The 25,213-nt window shown below is 49.1% G+C and overlaps 7 protein-coding genes across 7 annotated transcripts; 2 read left to right on the forward strand and 5 right to left on the reverse strand.

The window, feature by feature from the left end:
* Window positions 1-707: 707 nt before the first annotated feature.
* N7446_002260 (glycoside hydrolase family 5 protein) lies at window positions 708-2,000 on the reverse strand (the record flags this gene model as incomplete). Its single annotated transcript, XM_058511009.1, has 6 exons — window positions 708-1,237; window positions 1,299-1,396; window positions 1,455-1,519; window positions 1,582-1,734; window positions 1,787-1,845; window positions 1,904-2,000. 6 exons carry the CDS (start codon window positions 1,998-2,000, stop codon window positions 708-710), a joined length of 1,002 nt encoding a protein of 333 aa, XP_058376545.1.
* An 890-nt stretch (window positions 2,001-2,890) lies between these two features.
* Window positions 2,891-3,994, reverse strand: N7446_002261 (SGNH/GDSL hydrolase family protein; the record flags this gene model as incomplete). The annotated part of the gene is made up of 5 exons (XM_058511010.1): window positions 2,891-3,094; window positions 3,146-3,401; window positions 3,454-3,700; window positions 3,759-3,841; window positions 3,903-3,994. 5 exons carry the CDS (start codon window positions 3,992-3,994, stop codon window positions 2,891-2,893), a joined length of 882 nt encoding a protein of 293 aa, XP_058376546.1.
* Window positions 3,995-4,853: 859 nt separating this feature from the next.
* Window positions 4,854-8,142, reverse strand: N7446_002262 (tRNA (34-2'-O)-methyltransferase regulator RTT10; the record flags this gene model as incomplete). Its single annotated transcript, XM_058511011.1, has 3 exons — window positions 4,854-5,306; window positions 5,363-8,071; window positions 8,125-8,142. The coding sequence occupies 3 exons, from the start codon at window positions 8,140-8,142 to the stop codon at window positions 4,854-4,856; spliced, it is 3,180 nt and encodes a 1,059-aa protein (XP_058376547.1).
* A 6,132-nt stretch (window positions 8,143-14,274) lies between these two features.
* Window positions 14,275-17,643, forward strand: N7446_002263 (ssDNA endodeoxyribonuclease RAD2; the record flags this gene model as incomplete). Its single annotated transcript, XM_058511012.1, has 1 exon — window positions 14,275-17,643. The coding sequence occupies one exon, from the start codon at window positions 14,275-14,277 to the stop codon at window positions 17,641-17,643; it is 3,369 nt and encodes a 1,122-aa protein (XP_058376548.1).
* A 799-nt stretch (window positions 17,644-18,442) lies between these two features.
* Window positions 18,443-20,786, forward strand: N7446_002264 (Eisosome component PIL1/LSP1 family protein). Its single transcript, XM_058511013.1, has 5 exons — window positions 18,443-18,706; window positions 18,797-18,965; window positions 19,149-19,282; window positions 19,339-19,522; window positions 19,573-20,786. The coding sequence occupies exons 2-5, from the start codon at window positions 18,848-18,850 to the stop codon at window positions 20,175-20,177; spliced, it is 1,041 nt and encodes a 346-aa protein (XP_058376549.1). The 5' UTR covers window positions 18,443-18,706; window positions 18,797-18,847; the 3' UTR covers window positions 20,178-20,786.
* Window positions 20,787-21,918: 1,132 nt separating this feature from the next.
* On the reverse strand, window positions 21,919-23,137 carry N7446_002265 (bZIP transcription factor; the record flags this gene model as incomplete). The annotated part of the gene is made up of 2 exons (XM_058511014.1): window positions 21,919-22,481; window positions 22,897-23,137. The coding sequence occupies 2 exons, from the start codon at window positions 23,135-23,137 to the stop codon at window positions 21,919-21,921; spliced, it is 804 nt and encodes a 267-aa protein (XP_058376550.1).
* Window positions 23,138-23,639: 502 nt separating this feature from the next.
* On the reverse strand, window positions 23,640-25,201 carry N7446_002266 (DUF1932 domain-containing protein). The gene is made up of 2 exons (XM_058511015.1): window positions 24,766-25,201; window positions 23,640-24,715 (listed from the first exon to the last, which is right to left on the reverse strand). The coding sequence occupies exons 1-2, from the start codon at window positions 24,954-24,956 to the stop codon at window positions 23,812-23,814; spliced, it is 1,095 nt and encodes a 364-aa protein (XP_058376551.1). The 5' UTR covers window positions 24,957-25,201; the 3' UTR covers window positions 23,640-23,811.
* Window positions 25,202-25,213: the final 12 nt, after the last annotated feature.

Consider the following 25,213-nt stretch of genomic DNA (forward strand, 5'->3'; position numbering starts at 1 on the left):
TATATTGGCAGCGTCACATAGCCTGACTCTCGCGCGTACTCCAACTACTAACCCCTGAATGCAGTCTCGAACTGGGGAGTACACCCCAAGAAGAACATAACCTGTCATAAAGTCAGGCTCAAAAGAATCATAAAGCCTCTGTAGAGGTGCTCAGCAAGGGAAGGCCTATTCGTCGAGTTCAATCTCTGAACACGACAAGGATTGGGATTGTTACATGCAGCTCTGTGTCGGGCTACTCAAAACTTGAAACAGAAGACATGAAAGGCGGATGCCTTCGGACGCTGTCAACAGAACTGCTAACTAAATCAGGTACTAACCTAATCTATCCAGATCAGAATAAGCGGAACGTCTGCAAGCAAGCACAATATATTTTCGCTAGGCTATGCTAGAAACCTAGGATATCATTTATAGTGGTGAATAACTTGCCTATGCCGATCTATTATCCGATTGCTTGGCCTTATTTTAACATCTTGTTAAGTGCCTTCTAAGTGGTTTTGGGGAGTACTAGTAGAACGCTCATCCTTCTCAGCTCTACACAAGCCTTTCTCCGGTTTGTTAAACTAGGGCTACATTGATAGCAATAGCTTTCCAGGCAAAGGCAAAGTGACACAGGTATTGTGTATATGCCAGAAAAGAGGTGTTTCCTGGAACGAAACCACAACCCCATTGATTCTGGCGTTGACCAAACCCACGTAGACCGACAGATCTCACAGCAAGTAAGGCTCCAAAGTCGACATCATCCCAGTATAAGCCGCACCGCTAGTAGGCTCCATACTATACATATAATCACCCCACCAAGGCCCAGCAGCCCACCACATAGCACCCATCCAAACACCCGAGTTCTCACCCAGATAACTAAGCATGCCAGTAACAGCCGTCTTGCATTGATCATTGACACCACCAGCGAATTCACCCAGGACTCCAACCTTTTTGTTATCCTTCAACCACTGCGTCGCACCTGTCACGCGCTCCTTTCCAATGGTGGTTGATACACAGGTCTCGCTAGTACCCGATCCATCGGAGTCGAGGTACTGGTGCATCTCATAGACGATCTTGTCTTGAGGATCGGTTAGATCCTTCAGGTTGTCATTCACGTCCACCCAGGTCCAGGCGCCTGTGTAGGAGTTTCCTTCGACGAAGATGTATTGGCTTGTTGCTCCTGCTGCGCGGATGCCGTTGATGGCGGCTTGGTTGAGGTTCAGGACTAGGGTTTGGTCCATGTCGTGGTATTCGTTGTCTATGGACGGATTTCGTTGTCAGGGAATACATGCATTGGAGGGAAGAGAAAGAGTACGAACTTGTGTCGAAGATGACTAGGTCGTTCGATGCGAACTCGCCTGCGACATTTTGCCAGAAGGTTTTGAAATTGTCGGTGCTTGAAATTATGTTGCCGTTGCTATAGAACCCTCATTAGCTTCAGCTCGCTTGATCAGCAGTATATCTAGTTCACTTACTATCTGCCATAGTTGTGCGGGTCGAGTACGGCATGGGCTCCTGTATCGGTGATGGATTTGACGACCTGCCACGTTGTTAACATCCACCAATCTCTTTATTATGCATTCGCAATCTAGGATAACTTACCGAGGTCAGGTTGCCTAGATAGGCACTGTCGAACGATCCAGTCAGGGAGTCTGGAACCAACCGTTCCATCAGGAAAGGAACCCGGAAGATGTTCATTCCCTTCCCCTTCAAGGTTTGGATAGCATTGGTGTCGGGGAAGATATAGTCGGTTCCCTGTGTGCTTTGTCAGCTGACATCTGCTTCAATACATCTATAGCCAACATACATAAACCCCGGGAAGGTTGGTCTGTCCGAATTCAGCACCTGACTCGCTTACTCCGAACCCTGTTCAGCAATTTTAATGAACGGCACTATAAGTGTAGTCAGGTTCATGGGGTCAAACATTTGAATGGCGAGGCTCGCTTTGCATGACTCCTGGCAGGGGCTGCTGCAGCGGATCCAGCCGCTGCAGCAAAGAGAGCAATATTTGTGAACTTCATGTTGATACAGTAATCGGTATCAAATCGATTACCTAAAGAATAGCGAGTGCGAATGAGATGTTAAGAAATGAAGGAGTGTAGGTAAAACCAGACCAGCTGTCACGTCTTAGCACTGAGAACGGGGATGTTTTATAGTTATTTCAGGGCTTATGAATCAGTTATTTATTTGCGATTTAGTCTACAGAGGGCTCATCTCAGGGACTAGTGTCAGGAAAGGACACGGAGCTTCCATGCTTCCCTGACTTCCGAGACCAAACGGAGGTTTGACACTGACGGAGTGGAGTATAGAGAAACATTTGACATTGCAGTGTCGAGTAGCAGAAATTCCCCACCAAAGGGAGACCATAGATGTCCAGTCTGGCCCTAGTGATCTTCTTGGCTCTCTACGATTACGAAACGGAGCCAAGTATGTGCCGTGTCTTCAAACCGGAGAGAACAGAAATGTATAGAATTCAATTCCCATTGCGTATACCCCACTTCGTCAAGCTTTCTTCGGACATAGGTGGCTTCTGTAGGCATTGTTTTGTTGGAGTAAAAGATGCCTAGCAAGCCCGTGGCGTTTGGGGCATAGATCGACGTTCATAGTCTTATGCGCACGATTAACAGACAATTGACTTCGCACTACTGCTAGTAGTTTATTTGCGTTTGAATAGAGGATCTTACACTAGGCGGGAGAATGTATACCAGCGAAACGAATGTGGGAATTAAGGATGTGGACTCTGTCCGAAATTGATTGACTGCAGCTGAAACAGGGACCGGCCCATCCGGAGTATATGATACTCAAAGAAGAAATGATCGCTCTGCATGAAACATCGCAGCTTTTGCCACTTTGAAACTTGGCATGGTGATTGTCCACGCCCTCATACTTCTCCTTCAGTGATCGTACTCGTCTACCACGCACCGAGAGGCTTGAGGTGCTGTTTCATATCTGCCGCCTGCAGCTGGTGATACTTCTGGCCCGGGTGGTAGTTATTATACCAGATACAAGAAACTCCGTCTTCATTGATGCAGGTGGCATTCGGGTATCCATACTCCTGAGGACTGTCGAGGATCTTCGTCATGAAGCTCCAGGTATCGTAAAGGACGGTGGTGGTCTACCATTGGTTAATCCTATAGAGTATCCCAAGAGATGAGAATGGACTCACGCCACTGTGTTTTGACTTGAAGCTCTTGATCATTGATTGGAGGCCTTTGTTGTAAGCTGTGACCCATGCAGCGTGAGCGTTTACCACGTCCGTCCCCTGGTCAAGAAAGAGCGGGCTTCGACTCGTGGGAGGTACATTGAGGAACAAGAACTTGCGCCCGCCATTTGAGTATATCTCTTCAATAAGAGATTTATACTGCGCCATCAGTTTGGGAACCACGACGCTGGCATCGTTGCTTGAGTAGGCCCAACCAATGCTGTAAATTCACATATTAGCCAGAGTAGTGATAGATGATCAAGATATCATACTCGTTAATTCCAATCCAAAACCCAAAGACTGTATCGCTCGCAGACCACGGCGCAGATGCTGGCTTCTGACTGTATGAAGTCTCAAAGGAACCAACCTGCGTTGTCATATCTACGTATGGGGCACTGACAATTCGATTGTCAATTGTCGCTCCTCCAATAGCGAGATTGTAGCTGAGTACCAATGAGGCATTGTCAATTGTGGTCAGGTATTCTACCCAGTTGAGACCACCACTCGATGTGCCAGTCCCTGCGGAGCATTAGATGGGCAATTCAACTCGAGGGTTCTTCTGGTGAATCAGACCTACCTATAGTTGGATTCCCCATTGGGTTTGAAGCAGAGGGCTGTGTGCCATTGACATCAAAGTTGCTCTGGGTATAGGAGTCCCCGCTATACTTGTCAATCAGCTTCTTTTCCCACGTGTATATAAACGGCTTGGTTGATCCCTCACAACGTAAAGAAATAAGTCTGTGTAGTTCGGTGTTGCAAAGGCCCTGCGGCAACTACGCCGACACCGGCCATAATACTAATAAGATGCTTCATGATGTAGAATAATTGATATGTGTACGGGGTATCAAAAAAGGAAAGAAATTGTTACAGGTGTGCACATTCTGCCATAGCTCTTCCCTTATGTACTCACCCCTCGTTTCCGTTTCTTTTTGGGACCTCACTCTAATTAGATTGTAACATGCAGTGAGATCCTGGAAATAATTTCGCCGGTCTCTAATTATCCTCGATTATCAATCGGGTTGTCGCTCTGAATCACGGCTCCATCACCAGATTTAGCCGGTTGAGTAGGATGAAAACGCCCTAGACTGCGGGGTTGACACTGGCATGGGAGTCAATTCTGCAGAACATGAACAGCTAGACCTCGCATGTTGGAATGCAAATGCAATGCTGCCCAGTCATCTGGGGTCTTTGCGGGGACGACCTTGCCCTTTTAGACACGGGCATGCTATGCAGCTGTCAACGTCCTTTTTTGTTTCGATTCTCCCGGGAGATCGGTTATAATATGTGCCATTGAAGTTTTATGTACATCAAACATCACGTCGTCATAATGCAAGTCGAGTTCATTACAACTTGACACCGAACATCTCCATGCCAACACCACCTACCACGATCTTCGGCTGGTTCTCTTTCAAAGAAGAAACATCAGTTTCTGCAGAAATGTCACGCCCAGATCCGTGTATAAGCCCCAATGACGATACATCGGCCACGGAGCTGTATCTGTCCAATAAGAACTCGACAGTGATCCCCCGCGTGCCAAGCTGCTGGGGATCCACGGTAATCGACCAAATCTTGACTCGGTGATCATTTCCAGAGGATGCGACAGTGATATTTGCGAATTCGGTGTTTGAGGCAACATCCCGGGACACCTGTTGACTGAGTACTTTAACGGCGGTCACTGCCGCTGCATGTGCATCGGAATGGACACCGTAGTGACCTGCGCACTAGGGCTTGGATCAGACGGCGTCGTGAGAAGAGAGATAGAAATAGAATTGTCATCGCCTCCAGCCACAATAACAGTGTTTGTGTCGGAAATGGGTAGTAGTTCCAGCGACTTGATGCTGTTGGAATGAATCAAATATCGGCTCTCGCATGTGATGTTTTCTGGCGAGAAAGATGAGCCATCAAAGGGCTTTTTGGCCTTCAAAGTTGAATGGGTGATTGTGTAGAATGGGTTGAGTGTGCTGGTCAAATCCCAGAACGTGAAGTGGCCATCAGTGGCTGCACTGATAAGGCTCACGGACGAGGTTTTCACCAGAAAGTGCGCTTGGGTCAAACAGTTGGTCGTGTATCGGCCGGAAGCCAGAAGAGTGAACTTCCCCTCGTCAGATGGCGAAAAGTGGAAGATCTAACACGGCGTTAGCATTGACTCAAGAACAAATTGGGAGATTATGATCGGTATACCTTGAGAGTGGAGTTCGCTAGAGCAAGACACACAAGGAAGCTCTGCTCCCCGTCATGGTCTTCTACTTCCAGTATATCAAAACTGGGAATCCGGAGATCTGAGTTTGCATCATCTTTAGGGCTGGCCGCAATCAACTTTGTGGCGATGCCAAACGAGGGAACTTCGCTGATCCTCCAGACAAAAAACTCTTCATATGCAGCACTGGTAAACAGATACCTTCCATCCTTGGACCAGCTCACTTGTTGAATACCAGATCTGTGTGCATCCAAGACACGCAGGCACTCAAAGGCAGTCATCGAACTAGCAGTCCTTGAAGGGGCCGATCTAAAGAGACGGACGGTAGTGTCTTCAGCGCCTGTGGCAAGCAGAGGCTGATCTTCCCCGATAGGGTTGAAAACATCGACAGATTTGAGTTCTCGCCCATGAGCCCCAGCTCTCAACAAGCAGCGAGCGTCATGGCGTATACGAGTCGTCTGCAAAGCTCCTTGGTCTCTCCATGTGAACAAAGCATCGCTCTCCTTGGTTCCTGGGTGGAAAGCCCAGGCCCGGCGAAACCCACCAGAAGCGATTGATACGACATCTGTCAACTTGGACTCATTGCGGAGAACGAAGTCTTGAGATCTGAAGCCGTACAACATGAATTGGCCGGTCGTTTTATCGAAATAGCCGCCTTCGATGTTACCCCCAACCAGAGACGCTGTACGATGCACTATTTGCATTGAAACTGCGTCTTGTCTGTCTTTGCACAGCTTGAGTTCGTGAACGCAATAGGTCCCATCACGGCCGCAGCTTAATAAGTATTCAAATATTGAGCCATTCTCTCCAGCAATGGATGATATCAGGCTAAGGTGATTGACGAACTCCTTGCCATGAACACGCCGATCAAGCAAGACTGGTCGTGAGCCTTCGTCAACATTAAAAGTTTCGAATATGCCAAGTCCGCCGCCTTTGGAGCCGACGGCCAAGTATTGACCATTAAAGACTAAAGCTGCACTCGCCGCCACGAAGGAAGGTGGCACGCCGATCGTAGATGTTTCAACATTGGGAGAATCACTGTTCCTATCGGAGACCGTGACAAGCGTTATCTTCTCTTCTGCCGTATAACAGACCAAGAACATAAACCCCTTCGATGAGGTTTCGATCTCTGTTGAGTGAGCTTCAAGGAAGAATAGATTAAGAGGTCGTGTGCCAAGTTCTGTGATTTTAACAATCGACTTCGTACTGTGATTGTACAATCGAATCAGTCCTCTGGCATTGCTGATCAATGCTAGGCCTTTCCGAGGCTCACTAGCTATCAACACCCAAGAACCAAGCTCAGGTTCGATGCATAGCTCTTTCCAAGTAATATGCGTCTCTGTGCCATTCAAATATCCAAGCTGGATTTGACCTTGTGCAGAAGAGCCAAGAAGGCAGTCGTGTGAGACAAATGCGGATGCTTTCAGTCCCTCACTTTTGTGGGGTTTCTTTCGCAAAGCAGAAGGTTTCTCTAGAGTAGGCCTCTTATTTCCCCGGAATAGATCGTCGTTCTCTTCAATGGCAAAACTTTTCAATGCACCATCGGCACCTCCGGTGTAAACAATAGTTTCAGAGCCAATTCTGCAAAGATCCAGGGACCAAATATGCTTTCCATAATGAGGATGCAACGAAGAGGCCTGATTGAGCTGATATTGTGTTGGTCCTGCGGATGTTGATTGCCAGCTGAGGTTCCACATAATGCATGTAGAATCTTCACCACGAGACACGAGCCCCATTCCGGTTTGATCATCATGTTGAATGGATCTGAAATGAACGCCCCAAATGCGGGCTATGTGCCCAAATGCCTGGACCACACATGACTCGGATCCAACACCTTGCTCGCCTTCTTCAACGGGACCAAAACCTGTGCTTCGCAGGTCATATCCGTCTGTAGAGTATGCAGAAGGATCTTGGGCGGTTTTCCGCTCACAATCTGAGATATCCCAGATTCTCACGGTTCTATCATCACTGCAGCTGGCGAGAAGTCGACCAGATTGCCCTGCGTTCAAGGATGCAATTTTAGGAGAGATTCGAACGTCAAAGATCGAGCCGTCATGCCCTGTGAAGAAATGGTGGATGGAAGCAACGGCATTGGCCTGGCGCGTCTCACTGCCATTTAAGAAGCACGACCATACAATAATTTCTCCAAAGACAGTCCCGGAAGCCATGAGAACGTGAGAAGGAGAGAGAGCAATCACATGGGCAGAGTAAAGGATTGACTTCACACTCGTCGCCAGCTGGTGTATGGAGATGACTGTCTCCCTTGCCGAGTTTCCACAGTCGAGCAGCTCCAATCCAATAATTGCGTTGTTTGCAGTGATCATGAATGCTCCATGGTGACCATTTTCAGCAGATGCACATCCGCTCATGATCCAGTCCGGGGCAAGGAACTCGGCACTGGATATCGACAGGGACACTTCAGCGCCAGGTCCCATGAGAAGATCAATGGCCCGTACTGAGCTTCCACCCCAGACGATGATTTGAACACGACCTGTGCCATGGTCCTGTGGCCGTTGGTTCAGAGTAATAAAACCATGAACATTGTTTCTTTTGAATGCCTGGATTTGCGCAGAAACGACACCACTGGCATCGTTAATAACGCGGAAGAAAGAGCCCTGGCCTTCGAAGACGAATCTCTTATCATCCCAGCCAAACGCCTTCAATGCTGTTACCGGGAGGCAAGCATCAATATGCTATAATTTGAGTCAGTGGGATAACAGATGACATGTACCGCAGCAGCACTCACCTGGAGAGAGAGGGACATTTTTGCCACCCTTGACACACATTAGGTAGAGAAGCAATTCACCACAGACTGTTCCAATTGTAACTTCCGATCAAGAGTACATCCCACTAAGCCAAAAAAGCCCACTACTTTTTCGATCTCCAATGAGATTACCTAATATATCACACTAGTCCATACGTGTTACCTCAGTTACCTCAGCCGCCCCCAAAAAGGCGGTGAATTTGGCCATCCACCGCCTGCTGTTTCCAGCGATGCTGACACACCTTTTTTGGGGAACGTCTGAGCTGGGAATTTGGTGGTACCATACAAGTTTCCGGGGTTTTTGCCCGTGTTTATATGGCGAAGTTTCCAGGCGCGTCTTTCAATATTTCCAAGTTTCTCGCGCACCCACGCGAATATTAAGAATCGGGCGACGATGTCTTCTGCATCTTTCTGAGCTGAACCCATTGACACCAAAATTGTATGTATAACTGGAAAGGTGGGTGAGAAATATGTCCTTAAAATACCCGAAGGAACCCTTTCTTAAGCTGTCAAAGCCATTATATGCCCCAAGTATTCCGCCAAAACCTCCATGAAGCATATATTGACATATTTTAATGTATAGTGGCTACATCTGATCCACAATATTAACTCTATCGCGTGAGAATTGACTCCAAACCCGCCTCACGATGCCAGATCGACGCCCATCACGACGGAAGCCTCCTCGGAAATATAACGCGAAACTGAACGACCCCGGAAATGGACAGACACAGTTGGATAACTGGTTGGCCTCTGAGAATAATCGACCTTCTTCAAAGGCTGGAGAGCCTATTGAATTGGGAGTGGAGTACGAGAATGAGGGCGCAACTGTCTTGCTGGAGAAACAACAAGTTGAGAAGAATTCAGTTCTTCAAGCGCAGAAACTGATTCGCGATGCGTCTGAGAAGCGTAAGGATGAACAGGACCAAGCCATCAGACAAGCAATTCGAGAGCTGTATCCCTATTATCCACGTGCGGGTCAGTTGCAAGCATTGAGACAATTGATCTACCTGAGAAAGGACCTTATCCTGATTGCGAAGACGTCATTTGGGAAGAGTATGATATTGCAAGCAGTGTCACTCTTGCTTGATAAGTCTATCACCCTTGTTGTGCTTCCATTGAATCAAATTGGCGTTGAGCAGACCAATTACATCGAGAACATTGGAGGGCGACCTTGTTTCCTAAACAGGGAAACATTCTCATCCGAACTTCTTGACAGGGTACAAGCGGGCAAGTTCACACATGTCCTCGTGAGTCCAGAGCTTGCAATCAGTGACAAGTTCCGTTCAACTGCTATGCATCCAGGTTTCCGAGACCGGCTGGCTCTGGTTGTTGTAGACGAAGCTCATCTTGTGGCTCAATGGGGCAAAGATTTTCGAACGGACTATGCGCGATTGCATCAATTGCGAAGTCTATTCGGCAGTGGCGTCCCCTGGTTTGCATGCTCTGCTACGCTTGATATGAATACATTGCGCGTTGTTATTGAGGGACTTGGGTTTCCAAAGGATGTTGAAATCTTGCGGACATCCGTCAATCGTCCAGAGTTGCTCATTCAAACAGCTTGGATCCCACAAGGCGCGCATAAGAAGGCAACGGCCTTGCGTTTCCTGTTTGACAATGGTCCTTGTCAGCCCATTTTACGACCGTCACGAATCCCAAAGACATTGGTATTCTTTGACTCGAAGAATGATGCATATACTGCCATGGAAAATTGTCGGTATTGGCTGCAGCATAACAAGCAACCAGATGGGGCAAGTGTTCAACATTGCAACTATACCCTCAAAGAGGCAATGGATACGGTGAAGGTCTACCATAGCGACACCGCAAAGGGAGACAAGGAAGCAATGATCAAAGAGCTTCAGAAACCCGGACCGCAATCCAAGCTTCGTGTCCTCATGACCACCGAGGCACTAGCGCTCGGAGTGGACCTCCAGGATATTGATCAAGTTGTCATGTATCGGTTCCCCAAAAACCTACAACCAGCAACGCTCTGGCAACGCGGTGGTCGGGCATCTCGCCTTGGACAGGATGGAAAGATCGTTATTCTCGTTGATCAGTGGATACAGGGGCGTATCAAGAAACGTGCCGTGAAACGCAAGATTCATACAGAAAATGATGATCTAGCGGAAGACAACCCACTGGCCGATTCAGATGATGAAGTCAAAGAAGCAAACCCTGAGAGACCACAGAAAGGTGGACGCTTAAGTCATGAAGAGCGACGTGCTGTGTTGCCTGAATTTTGGTATCTCCTTGCCAATGAGCCTACAGAATGCCTCCGGAAACGGTTCCTGGACTACTTCAATGAACCTGAAGAGTTCAGATGTAATCCTCGGCGTGACCGGTGCTGCAGCAACTGCAATCCTGAGTATCAGCTCAATGATCCAACTCGTTATCTGTATACTGAGCACGGTCCGAGGTCAGGACAGATGGACGAGATAATCATCAACCAGTTAAAATATTGGTCCAAGGAGGTCCTTTCAAGCGCTTTGAACGGAGTGAAGTTCATACCTGATTGCTCAAGCATACTGGCAGAAGAACAATATGTCCATCTTGCGATATATATTGAAAATGCCACCTATTCGGAGCGGGAATATTTCCAGGCAAAGGATCTTCAGACAATATTGGGAATATGGGCTTTGTCGAATCAGCTTGCTGAGGGTCTTGTGGATGTCTTGAAGAATGCATATCAAGCAGCCTTTATGGCCACTATTCAAACCCCTGCAAAGAGGAAGCGTGTGTCGAATGACTCTAGTCAAATGAGTGAATGCAGCAACCTCACATGGTCTTCTGCAGTCACGCCAGAAAGCACCAGTCAACCAACTCCATCTCGGAATATCTCTCCGTGGGTTGATATTAACACGCCATCCCAAGCTTTTATGGACATGCCTCCTCCTTCGGCAACTCCAGTTCCCAAACGCAAGGCCCTCGGTGTGGTATCAGGAAATGGGCGTCGCGTGATGAAGGGTGGAGAAGACCTAGGTTCTAAGGTCTGGTAGAGAATGATGAACAATCCATCTGATGCATTCCATCAATGTGTGTCAGTCACCTTATAATATAGCGTGGGAGTATTATCAATGGAATGAAGAGAAGTATAGCTAAAGCTGTCCCGGCAGCAACCTGCTATTCAGTGTCATGTGTCATTCTCTTCAATCTCATCTAGAACAGCAATAGGAGTCGATGTCATCTTGCTAAAATCAACTTCTTGTGCCCACTGTCCGTTGACGACGAGGCTATTGAAGTTCTGTACGGCTTTGAAGAGCTTTTCGCCAATTGTTTCTGTGAGTATATCACATGGTTGAAAGCCTCTTGTCCGACCATTTGGTTGCTTTTGGATGCACTTCGAGATCTGATAAGCTAGATGACGAACATCCTGGCTAGCATCCTTATTTTGGTGTCGCCCATTGCTATATTCTCCAAAGGTAGCCTCCAGAAGCTCCTTTAGATCAGTACAGTAGCTGGCTGTGAGAGCAGTTCGACGGAACATGGTAGTGATGTCCAGATTTGAGGTCCGTCGAGTCGACATGAGTGTCTTCATATGAAGATTGAAGAACTCATTCAGTCGATCAATTTCGAACCAACCGTCCTCCGCACCCCGTAGATTCACAAGTCCGTTGGCAAGAATGGCAGTCTGCAGCTCGGGATCAGCTGCTTTGGTTTGAGTGAGCCATGTCATATACAAGGAGAGGAAAGAATATCGGGTTTTCTTTGTGCCAGGGAAGAGGAGACAACATTGTGCAAAGATCCGCTGGATAATTCCAATGTCACCAAGTTTGATGGCAAGCTTCAAGGACTTGTAAGTCTCCATCTGCTGAAGGAATTTCGCATGTGCTGAGAACTCATAGTCGACTGGTTCTCCTTCTCGTTCACGAACCTTAGACTGCTGCTCTTTAAAATGGAACAGAGACTGGCGTATCTGATCCACAACGTCCAGGAATTGACCCCTTCCGAGGCTTTGAATCCAATCATCCACATCTTTAGCATCCGCGAAATTGACTGTTAATGGGACAAACTGATAGAACATGGCCGTGACGCGAGCGTCAAATGAGCGAGTAGCCACCTCTTCTTTATGGTGGAATGGACTTTTGTGTCCCTGTACGCAACCGAGACAGACCTTATTATGATGGATCGTCGATTCAACGGTAGGGTGGTCTGTCCCAGCATAGAGCTCAAAGATCATATCCAAGTAGTTCATACGCCAGTGGAACAGTCCGGGGATTGGCAATATCCAGCTGAAACGATCGAAAAGACGAGAAGCCTCCGCACGTTCTTTTTTGACGGCACGAAGGAGTGACACTGTTTTCTGATCTCCATAAACCAGTTGTAAAAGCCCATCAAGGTCTGTATCATCATCATCCCCCAGTTGCTCCAGAAAGACATTCTGAATGACCTTGTATGTCCCCTCTGTCGTGCCTTCGTTGTATAACATTGGCCCAAGGCTGTAGTGAATTGTCTTCTGCGCTTGCAGTCGTTTAACTGCTGGGAATTCAGGCCAGTCAATAAGATGGGCTCGCGGTTTCATCTGGCCTGGTTTGACGCACGCTTCCGCAGTAAATAGTTTCTCTACTGCCTCCCGATGAGTATAGCGAATGGCCTCTGCAATCCAATGGCGCTGACATTGATGGAAGATCTCATCATCCTGATTGCCTGGTGCCATGTAGATATCATGAGGACTCAGTGTAACCTCTGGATGGAACATAGATCGGAGAAGCCCTCCTGCAGGGATGGACTGACCGATACAAAGCTTGCCAGTGGTGGCGGAGATATGCTCTGATGGATCACGAATAGTTTGATGTCGAACAGTCTGGCTGTAGTCAAAGTTATCCCATGCCACAATGAGATTCCTGCGAGAAGCCTGGGCATTCTGTTTCAATTGTTTCTGTACACATCTTGGGGTAAGAAGTCAGCCAGAACATGTTATTCTCCGGTAAATGCGGTTATAGTACCTGTCCTAGTTCTGCAAGTTCCTTCCGTCTGTCCATGATAGTCTGGTATGCTGAGTTTATCCCCAGGCCAGCCAGAAAGCTAATCACACGTCGCTTGACACCCATTGCATGTAAATACAAGCCGATCAACATCGGGAAGTTGTTGCTTTTCCGTGGTGCAAAAGCGCAAGCCAGAATTGAACAGACCATCACAATGCTGCCCTGGTGGATCTTGGGTGTATCGCGATGGTTTCCTGGAGGTGTCATGATGCTAACGAGCAGTCCACAGAGCTCTGGAGCTTTCCTCTGCATCTGCGTAGCCAAGCTAGAGATGTCCATATCTTTAGGGTCCACATTGGACTGGAACTCGCCGAGTATATCTCCGTTAATCAGCCCTCGAATCTCGGTCTGTATCCGAGACACGAGATCGGATGCACCAGTGGCATATATGTCTTTTGAGACACTACCTAGCCGCTCAATAATTTCAGGTTGCCCATATATAGCGTCAGACAATTTCTGTGCTCGATACGATGTCGAATATCCATTTTTTTTGACTGGTTGTGCATGCACCATGTGGTAAAGAAGATCCTTGATTGTCCACCGGTGCTTATCATTAAGCTCAGCCAGTACCATATCGACACGTTCGCGTGGCTGCAATCCTGAGATATAACGAGATCGCTGAGTAGACGCAGGTGGTTCTTGTAATGGTGAACTGGAAGAAGGCCACTCGAGGGAGGATTGTCGAGCACGCTTTCGCGATCTAGAGATCATATTGGGCAAATCCGGTGATGCCATTCTTTCTAACAATGTCAGAAATACTCTCAGAGAGCTTGAGAAAACACACCTTGACCAAATGGTGGGGTTGCTGGCGAGAACCGGAAACTTGTATGTACGGAAGGGGTTCCCGGCTCAGACCACGGGCTGATGAAGCAACCCAATCGGGTTAGCGTGGCAGAATCGGCAGAATTCTGTCTCATCATTGGCTGTGGTCTGAGGGAACTGAGGTAACATACGTGGTGATATTACACACGTGATCTCGCGATCGGATTGGTGCCTGAGGCGTAGTTTGACGCTTGACTCACCCGTAGACGTCACTGACCAGTCCTGTTTCGCATTTCCACTCGTTGGCATCGGGCTTACTGCGTGTGGACTTGGTATACAATGCAGCAATACCCTTATACTGATTCATGATTTCGTATCCCTCTGACCTGCTATGGGTGTCACCGGCCTTTGGACGGTCGTGCAGCCCTGCGCTCGTCCTATCAAACTCGAGACGCTAAACAAGAGACGGCTTGCGGTCGACGCGTCGATTTGGATATATCAATTTCTGAAAGCAGTGCGAGACAAAGAAGGGAATGCGCTACGAAACTCCCACATCGTCGGATTCTTTCGTCGGATATGCAAGCTGCTGTACTTCGGGATCCGACCTGTCTTCGTTTTCGATGGCGGGGCCCCAGTCATGAAAAGACAGACGATTGCAGGTCGGAAGAAAAGACGCGAGGGTCACAGGGAAGATGCTGTGAAGACCGCAGGGAAATTACTCGCGGTGCAAATGCAACGCAGTGCGGAGGAAGAAGAAAGTCGCCGGCGCAACAAGAACCGGAGACAAGAAGAGGAAGAGGTGACGGAGACTCCGGTCTATGCAGATGAAGCATTTATGACTGAGAAAGAAAGGCAACAAACTCGACGTTTCAAGAAGAAGGATGCCTACCACTTACCGAACCTGGATGTATCGCTCCAGGATATGGGTGCACCAAACGACCCACGCATCATGTCCCAGGAGGAATTAGAAGAGTATGCTAGGCAATTCCACCAGGGCCAAGATATCAATCTTTACGACTTCTCCAAGATCGACTTCGACAGCTCATTCTTCCTCAGTTTGCCCGCGACTGATCGATACAACATCTTAAACGCAGCCAGGCTGAGGAGTCGACTGCGTATGGGATACTCAAAAGAGCAGCTAGACACCATGTTTCCTGACCGCATGGCATTCTCAAGATTCCAAATCGACCGAGTCGCAGAGCGAAATGACCTTACGCAACGATTAATGAATATAAACGGTATGAATGGAGAGGAAGCGTTCTACAACTCTGGGCAGCGTATTGCAGGAGAACGAGGCAGAGAATATGTGCTTGTCAAAGATCGCGAGCATGAGGGTGGTTGGGTGCTTGGTGTTGTCGGAAACAAAGAGGGCGATGAAGAGAAACCCATCGATCTCGATCGGCCTGAAATATTGTCGGACGAGGATGAAGTGTCCGATGAAGATGTCTTCGAGGATGTTCCAATCGAGGGCCTGAACCGACTTCCTAAGCTTCCCTTTCTTCGAGACGGTGTATTTGATCAATCCCTTCAGATTCAAGGCGATGAGGACTTCGACATGCAAAGAGCTATAGAAGAATCGCGTCTCACCGCGCGGCGACCGCCAGTGAATGATCGTCAAATTCAAGCTGTGGATGACGACTCGCTTTTTGTTGAGGCGGATGGAAATATTGGTGTTCAACAGCAGAACAACGACACCGATGGCTTTTTTAATGGCGAAGATGATGACCTCGAACAAGCCATTGCCCTTTCATTGCAACCGACTACCGACCATGATGAAATCGTGCCGGAAATAGCCATCAATCGACCTGCTGAGCCAGCCCCTTCTCATGATATGATGATACCAGACCCCGACTCTGAGAGCGACGATGGAATGGATTTTGCGTCTGCTCTCGCCAAAACCAAGGTCACAAAGAAGGCCCCTCGGTCATCAAATCCATTCGGCGGTCCCCTTCCCTTTGAGCCTATCAAGCTCACAAAAGCAACCAAAAATACCGGGAAGGCTAGTGGGGCCGATGAAAACGCAGGTGGCTTTGTTAAGGAATCCGCGAAGAAACCAAAACAGGCAGACCCGCTCCCTCCCTGGTTCGTTGGCGAGCGCACGAATCAAGAATTCATTGTTGATCCAATTGAAGACCCCAAAGAACAAGAGAAGTCGGCGGCACCGGATCACATGTTCCTTTCCAATCGTCGCTCACCAGAAATCATCGATGTCGATCAAACGTCCGAGGAGGTTGTTGATTTAGAGGAAGGCTCGGAAAAGAAAACCGGCATTGAAGAGAAAAAGCCTGAACCAATTTTTGATGAGGAAATTAAAAGGCTTTACCGCGAGCTTCCCTCAACTATTGACGAAAAGCCCTCCAATGAACCAACACAAATTGATACGAAAGATGAAGCGCTACTTGAGAACACCATCAAACAAGATCAAGAACCCGTGCCTGTGCCTGAAGCGAAGTCCCCAGAGATCTCCCCCCATAGTGAACACTCTCTGTCGCCTGAATTCGTGGATGTGGTTCCTCAGCCACCTACGGAAGTCCCTGAGATCACTGTTGTACCTCAAGAGTCCCAGCCCCAGCTTTTTGAAGAGGCCGAGCAATCAGAAACCTTTGCTCAAGACCAAGGTGATTACAGCGACCCAGAAGATGAAGATCTCTTCAAACAGCTTGCAGCCGAAGGTGAAGAACATGCCCGCTTCGCCCAGACTCTCAATAATGCTGCGCCTATTCAGGATGCCCTTGATTACGAGCAAGAACTGAAGCAGCTACGAAATCAACATAAAAAAGATCGTCGTGATGCAGACGAGGTGACCACTATTATGATCAATGAATGTCAGCAGCTATTGACACTATTTGGACTGCCTTACATCACTGCGCCGATGGAAGCTGAAGCGCAGTGTGCTGAATTGGTCTCGCTAGGCCTTGTTGATGGCATTGTCACAGATGACAGTGATATCTTCCTTTTCGGTGGGACACGAGTCTACAAGAACATGTTCAATCAAAGCAAGTTCGTGGAGTGCTATCTGGCATCGGACTTTGAAAAGGAGTATGCCCTTCATCGACGGAAGCTTATCAGCTTTGCCCATCTGCTAGGTAGCGATTACACGGAGGGCATCCCTGGTATTGGTCCCGTCACAGCCTTGGAGATTATCACCGAGTTCTCTAGTCTCGAAGAGTTCCGCGACTGGTGGTCAGAAGTGCAAATGGGCACAAATAACCCCGACGACGTTCATCTAGCTTTCCGAAAGAAATTCCGGAAAAAGGCGTCCAAGATTTTCCTGCCGCCCTCATTCCCTGACACCCGAGTTGACACCGCCTACCTAGAACCCGAGGTTGACGCTGACCCCTCCCAATTCCAATGGGGTATACCCGACTTGAACGGTCTGAGAAACTTTCTCATGGCAACCATCGGTTGGAGCCAAGAGCGCACAGATGAGGTTCTCGTCCCGGTTATTCGCGATATGAATCGCCGAGACCAAGAAGGCACACAGTCCAATATCACACAATTTATGACCGGTCCACAGGGAGCAGGTGCGTTTGCGCCTCGTGTTCGACCGGGTGGGCCTAGCCGAATGGAAAAGGCATTTGGTCGACTGCGACAAGAGGCTCAAGGTGGTCAGGCCTCACCAGGTGACGACGCCCCAGCCACAGAAGGCGATGGGGAAGAAGCCTCTGGTTCGCAAAAGCAAACTAAACGGGGAGCATCAGCCATCCAGGCTAAGGCCGGATTGAGTAAGAAACGCAAGACTCGTCGCGCAGACTCATAAGCTAGGATTCTGGATGCGTAGGCTTACATCAATAAAAACACTCTATGTAACAAAGAGAAATCAAACCGTTTTACCATTAGTTTTCCTACTCTATCCTTTACTGTTCCTCTCTTTGTCCGTTCCTTACTTATTTCCTTTCTCATTTCCTTTCTCATGGAGAAAACATTCACATTTCAGAGTTATTCTTGTGACCAAATCCAGTAGTTGTGTACATTGATATTGACTGGTATGTTCATCGCTTCTAGGCGGCTTCTAGACTGATTCGAAATACGACTGGACCACATGGTTCCCCATGAGGAGGCGTTCCAGGCGATCATAGCGATCAGTGGAACTTGTGGGACTACAGAGGCGTAGGCTAGACGCGTTATCTCAGAGCTAAGGGCTTCCATGAAAGAAGCCCCTTGGTTGGGTAGGGTGAATGAGGCTCTATTGTGACTATAACGGCTCTATAGGCTCTATAGCCCGAGAAAAATAGTATATAGATCTTGCTGCAGACTCAACGAAGGGGTTTGTGGCTGATTAGCGTACCAAGCTTCGAGCTCCAGATCCACCCAAGCTCCTGGACATGACAGGCACCCCATGCCAGGGGAGTATCCTGTATTAAGTATCCTGTAGTAAGTATACTGTAGTAAGTATACTGTAACTAGTATAGTCAATGATGCTATTCATGCAACACAACAGGGTTTGCGCAGGTACAAGTCACGAGGGTGACATCAGCAAATCGATGACGTCGGCGATCGTGAGAATCTGAAAAATGCAACTTGCCTCGATCGACACTATTGGCCCTTGAGCTAACAAACCGTGAATAGTTGGGTCTTTAGTGTGTCTTTAACCTTTGAAAGGCTGTGATCCGCCAATCCCGGACTCAAAACTCCGATTGCAATTGCCTTGCTCCTTCTACACCCCCCGTTGCTGGGCAGAATTGTCGACGTCACCTCCCGAAAGCTGCCCCCTCAGGAAAACTTCTACTCTCCACCAAACTGCAGAAACCCACAGCTGTCAAGCGATTCTTTCCCTGTGTCGATCCGGTTGCAGTCTTATCTTCCGTCGCATCCCGCCTCAAGTACGTGTTGACTCCTGTCCCCCTCTTCTTACCTCACGTCACTACTGCGCAAGGCACTGGAAAACTCTTTTCTCATTAATTTCTGGTCAGGAACCTTGAATTCTATTTCACTTCTCTCTTCTCTCACCCCTATTCATCACCATGCATCGTACCTATTCTATGCGCCAGTCGCGCGCTCCGACCGCGTCCCAGATCGAAAGCCCCCCACCACCATTGTCCACAACCAAGACCGGGAGATGGCTAGGGAAAGGCGGCATCGGTGAGTGGAATGCGATTGTCGACTGGTGATTTCGGCGGCGAGGGTGTGGGAGTTCGAGGCTGCCTAATCGGGCACCGATCCCCATTCCTCGACCCCGACCCGACGTGGCCAGGACCGAATCGAGATCATCAGACGACGCCAATTTCTATGGAAAGGATTAGTTCGCTGACAGGTTGCGATTAGGACATGCCTTCCGAAAGAACGCCGCTGGTGCCTTTGGGCCCGATCTCGCCAAGAAGCTGTCGCAGCTTGTCAAGATGGAGAAGAACGTCATGCGCAGCATGGAGCTCGTCGCCCGGGAGCGCATGGAAGTCGCTGTATGTCCTCGAGAGAAACGTCGTCCATGAACGAATTGGAAGCTAATACGGTATAGCAACAACTCTCCATCTGGGGTGAAGCTTGCGATGAGGATGTGTCGGATGTGACGGACAAACTCGGAGTGCTGATTTACGAGATCGGCGAACTGGAGGACCTGTTCGTCGACCGCTACGACCAGTACCGAGTCACCATCAAGAGTATCCGTAACATCGAGGCATCCGTACAGCCCAGCCGAGACCGTAAGATCCCCACCGACCCACCCAAACCATAACTAATCCTTCTCCTCCAGGCAAACAAAAAATCACCGACGAGATCGCCAAGCTGAAGTACAAGGACCCCAACTCTCCTCGCATCGTCGTTTTGGAGCAGGAGCTCGTCCGCGCCGAAGCCGAGTCTCTTGTCGCCGAGGCCCAGCTGTCCAACATCACCCGCGAGAAGGTCAAGGCCGCCTTCCAATACCAATTCGATGCCCTCCGCGAGCACTGCGAGAAGGTCGCCATCGTCGCCGGCTATGGCAAGCACCTACTGGACCTGATTGACGACGCCCCAGTCACTCCCGGCGAGACCCGCCACGCCTACGATGGCTACGACGCCAGCAAGGCCATCATCCAAGACTGCGAGGACGCCCTCAGCAACTGGGTCAGCTCCAAGGCAGTCGTCAAGTCCAGCCTGTCCACACGCTCGCGCACCCTCTCCCAGCGCCACCGCAACAACCTGGGCAAGAACCGCGAGGGCCATGACCTGTCTTCGCAGGACCAGCCCTTGACTGGAGACCGCGACTCTTGGCTGCCTGCTGACCAGCACCCCAGCTATGAGGATGGCGAAGATGGCGTCAGCACCGTTGACGGCGAGGGCCGAGGCCGCGAGGAAGAGCGCGAACCTATTGCTGCCTAAGCAGGGATTAATTGAGAAACGGAGATGGAAGAGATAATGATCTCTTCTCGCAAATATGACGACTGATTATACAGGAGGGAGACGGTTGTCCACCTCTCTCTCCTTTATTTCCGTCCTCTCCACACTCCTTTTCATCTTCTCTGTCAAAATTTCCTACCTCGTTCTTCGATATACGATTTCGTTCCTTTCTTCGGTGTTAATCCCGGAAGGCGAGAGACCAAAATCACGCAATGGACTTATGTTCTGCATGATATATATCTCTCAACTACGTTCCCTCAAGATCTGAATGTCGTGATCTGCCGCCTAAGGATCGTGCTGGGATTTGTTCCACTTTTCTCTGTGTGTGTGGGTCAGGGCAAGGACCGAGACTTGGTTCTTGTTTTGTTCCCCGAACCAGATGGAATTCTGCTTGGGGTTTTCTGTGTCTGTGTTTTGTGTGCTTTTCCCCCCTTAATCAATGTAATACCATCTTACGTTGGATTGTTGTTAGTTTCTGCTTTTTTGGTTGGGCTCACGTTATGATACTTTGGTTCTGGGTAATTTAAGTAGGTGTTTTAATGGATTTGTTCTCTTAGATTGATACTTTGGCTTTAATTAATTTTAATATATGCATACATGAATGTAGATGTAGATGTAAATGTAGGTACATGTAAGTTAACTGCATCATGTCACGAGGTGGCGATGTGTACATTGTACATCTTCATGTGAACTGAACAGTGCACCGTGGACTGTGGAGAAAAGACCCTTACCCCAGGCCAAGCCAGCCATCCCACACCGATCACAACGTCGACCAGTGACATCCTGCCCAAATGAGACAATTCGTCGAGAAAGAGCACGCCACATGGAGGCGGTCTTACGTCTTTGATATTACGTAGATCTAGTTCGTGCAAAGCTCCTACAGTACGATCACACCCTAGTCGGACCACGTAATTATCCCAATGAAAGGAGGAAAACAATTCTCATGTAGGAACCTTGGAAAAGACAGTGGTAAAAGCAATAGCAGATACAGTTCAGTTTAAAGTGTGTAGTGTAAGAGCAAAGAAGCGAGAGACAAGTAAAATCAAATCCCATGTAGCATATAGCAAAGAGAACATTGTAATAAATGCAGAACCGAAAACACAAGCATAAAAATAATCAAAATGAATATTCAGATTCCCCGAGTCGGGTCCTCAACACCACCCGCCAACAACTCATCCGCCCTTTCCAGTGAGTGGAAAGGGGCAAAAACGCAACGCAAAATAAAGCAAGCCTTCGCAACACACACGATCTGATAGGAGTATAAGAAGGTGGAGGGAGGAGTAGAGTAGGTAGAGAGGATGGGCGATAATAAGTATAAGTATAGTATGAGCCCTGGAGGATGGAAAGGGAGAGGAGAGTATGAATCAAACGAAAGTGGCAGATCTGGAAGTGCGAAGCAAAGACCATCCCTAGGAGTCGAAAAGCCACGGTCGGGATAACCACGCGTTGGCAGAACGAAAGAAGAGAAGGGTCGTGACGTCGTCATTGAGTCTGCTTTCGCTCAGTCCTTTCCATCTTTACCTTTGTAGCCTTTGTAGATAAGGTGGTAGGTGAGATGGGAGGACAGCAGACAACATAGCAAAGCGAGTAGAACGAACAGGAAAACAGTAAATGCTGATTCGAGCGGATGCCGGGAGCGGTCCGCGGCTGAGATGATACACAAGACAAGGCAAAAACAATGGCAAAGGAGGACAAATAACAAGCAAAACTTCAATTTGGTGTGTTACTCCTCAGTGCCGACGCCCTTCTTTTTGGGCTGGATATGTTTTTGCCTGGAGTTGACGGGTGTAGCTTTTAGCTCGAGGGCTGAGCTATCCTTGGGTGGAGGCGGGCGGGAACCGGCATCATGCTTCTCCGTGAGGAGGTTCTTCAACCAACGATTTTCCATCTCGAGCTGGGCGACGCGAGCCTCGAGAGAAGCGTTCTTCTCGGTGGTTTCACGGACGGTGCGTTCGAGGACCTGCTCGCGCTGCTTCTTTTTCATGCGAAAGCGAGCACTGGCGGCGGTGTTGCGGCGCCGGCGGTCCTCTTCGGCTGCACCGCGGACGCCCTCTTCTTGGTCGAGGGCGGCGGCGATGCGGTCCCCAGAGATGGAGGTGCTGTACTTGGTGTTGCCCATCTGGCCGTTGGGCGGGGAGATGGACGACGAGACATCCGATGGAGTGAGAGCCCCCGGTGCATGGCCTAGGTCGTCGGGCGCAAAGGGCACTGGGGGGTAGATGGAGTGAGCTGAGTAGGGCATCATATGCTCAGGGAGGCCGTAGTTGATAGATTTCTCGCCGGAAGCTGTAGAGGGAGTAAGCAGGTGTCCCCAGGGAAGCCCCATTGAGGGTGAAATGCATTGTGCCAACGAATATAAGTTCAGACGGGGAAGGGAGCAGTTAAGACAGGCCAGGGTGATAGTCATATGCTTGCGGGATTGCGTGCTCGCTATTGAGGAACACCGACGGTGATCTCATCCCAGTGGAGTGTATCTTGAAGACATCCATGTAAAAAAAGATGGGAAGAGAGTGTAAGAGAGTGTGAAAAGGGAATAGCGAGTCAACAGACCGACTAAGCGGTTGTTTCAAGCCCGATACAAAGGGGGATTGGACAGGCATGCAGGAATGAGAAAATGAGGGATCCGAAGTTCAAATTTCAGCCATCCCAATGCATATGGCGTAACAAATGCAACGTTTGGCAAGTCAAAGCTTGAACGTACCGTGATAGGGATACCCCCGGAGATCGAGAGAACTGCGGTCATCGTCTATACTATCGTAGGAGCTGACTGAGAGGCCGCCCATGCCCTCGGTCTGATCGTAATCCATGCTCACGTTGCCAAACGGGACCAGCCCGGTATCTGTATCAAATGAATAGTGACGAGTCTTGGCTGCGGGATCGTGGCGCGACATCAAGAAATTGAAGTTGTCAACCTTGTCAAAGCCACTTGGTTCCCCCGGCATGTTGAAGGTTGAGGGAAGGAGAAGTCAGAAAATCAGAAACTGCCTTGGCCTTAGGGTTGAGAGGGGGCTTTTCTTCGGGACCGCAGAGAATGAAGCAATCAGAAGACTCGTAAAAAGAAATAATAATAATAATAATTTCGGGGCCAAAGTCTACAGTACTCCAAGGCCCAGGTAACAGAAAAGAGTTAAGACTTGGAAAAGGCTTCGGAGATGAATGTTCTCGGCCACAATCACTTAATTGGACTTCATCTCATGCGGGACAGCCCTTGACGCCACGAATCACAGGTGACGAAGACGGAGAAAAGGGGAGGTGAGGTGGAAAAGGCACGATGGCCCTAGTCGATGATCTGATAGAATGGAGAAATGTCGTGATCGCGGCCTGTGGTTCGCTGGAGATTCACCGCCTGCCGAGGTATAGAGTACGGAAGACTCTATAGTAGAGGATAGGATAAGTAATATATATCAGTAGAAGTAGAGTGGAAGTAGAGGAGAAGTATGTGCAGATGAAGAGAGAGAAGATGAAGCTATACTGTTCAGAAAATAGGGGGTTTGTCTCCATGCTCTCTCCACTCTCTTCTTTCTGCCTCCGCCGGTTTACTGGATGACGTGGACCCCGTTACCAATCCGAGGTAGCTTGGCATTCTACACTGTACTCCCGACACGATCGTCCCCTCCTATGACATATGTGCTTCCCGTGAAGCAATGATCCGAGCGGCATCGTCAACCGTCACACCGCGCACACGATGCTCAACTCGTTCCTGTCCCAATATTGTATCCTCCGCAATGGTCCGATACACCTCTGCGATGCCTCCATAAATCGATCCCCCAACATCCCACCCACCCACACTCTCCAACATCTCCCCAATCCCACGCATCTCATCCTCCCACCGGTACGCCTTGGGACTCATCCCAATAACCCCATGAGTTGCCAAAGCCGCCGTTCGCGGAGAATGTTCCTCCAACAGCGCCAAGAGCGGCGGAAGCAGCGCCGCCTTCTGCGCAGTGGAGAAGGACAGAATCGACAGGGCAGTTAGTCCTTTGGTTAGCGCGCTAAAGGAGAGCTTGAGCGTTTTCGCCGCTCCAATCTGCGCCGAGACAAGCTTCATATTCAAGACATCTGCCAGTGATTGCAGCGCAGGAGCCAGATCCACCGCGCCCGAAAGCACCACGCTAGGCTTTGTCCACGCCCCATCTTGCGTGCTTTGCGGCGACCCGCCTATGATCCCGCCATCGAGGAAGTGGCACTGGCCGGACTTGTCCGGCTTATCCGACCTGTTTAGATCGTCAGAGTTTACGTTGGCGTCTGCGAACAGGCTTGCCATCTCCTCAGCCATGCGCGCCGGCACGGCGTTGAGCTCGAGGTAGTATAGTTCGGTGCGTCTAGGCCGGTTCACTACCCGATTCGCCTCTCCGGTCTGTGTCGAGACGTATGCATATGCTTTAGCTATGCGTTGCGCGGTCGCCATGGCGTTCTTCGGTGGGACTATGGAGAGGATGTAGTTGGCTTGGATTACTAGGTCTTCGTCGGAGGGGAGGGTCTCGATGCCGGCGGAGTTGATCCGCGCGAGGGTATGTTCGCTGGGACAGCGCTGTTAGTCTTTTTCTCTCTGTGTTTCAGTGCTCTTTACCTTCTTCCTTCTGCGACCGTGACTACACGGTAGTCATGGGCTTTGAGGAGGCGAGCCATGCCCAGACCCATCTCCCCGATGGAGATGATTGCAACTGTAGGGCTCATAGTGAGTGAAATAGGTGCCAGCCCACTTCCCATCTGTAGGATACCGCGTCTGTACTTGTATTCCTGATTATCTGCGGGGATCATTTGTCAGCGGAGTCCTGACTGGTTGCGATATCCAACGGTTTGATAACATCGCTAGATGAGGTATAGAGGTTTGTCTTGGCCTACTACTTATAGGCATCTTGGGGGGATCTAAGCTTATCGCTACCCTTCTAGAAAGATGTTCATCTCGGGCTACGGGTTTATCATCCAACGACGTGCTTATACTAAAGAATTGCGCCTGTGAGGCGATGACAGAACGTGAGAACATGCTAGGTAACTTAACATAAATAATTAACTAA

Source organism: Penicillium canescens (assembly GCF_028828765.1).
Source record: "Penicillium canescens strain IBT 15451 chromosome Unknown utg000002l_segment0_segment0, whole genome shotgun sequence".
In the NCBI taxonomy this organism is placed as follows: Eukaryota; Fungi; Ascomycota; class Eurotiomycetes; order Eurotiales; family Aspergillaceae; genus Penicillium; species Penicillium canescens.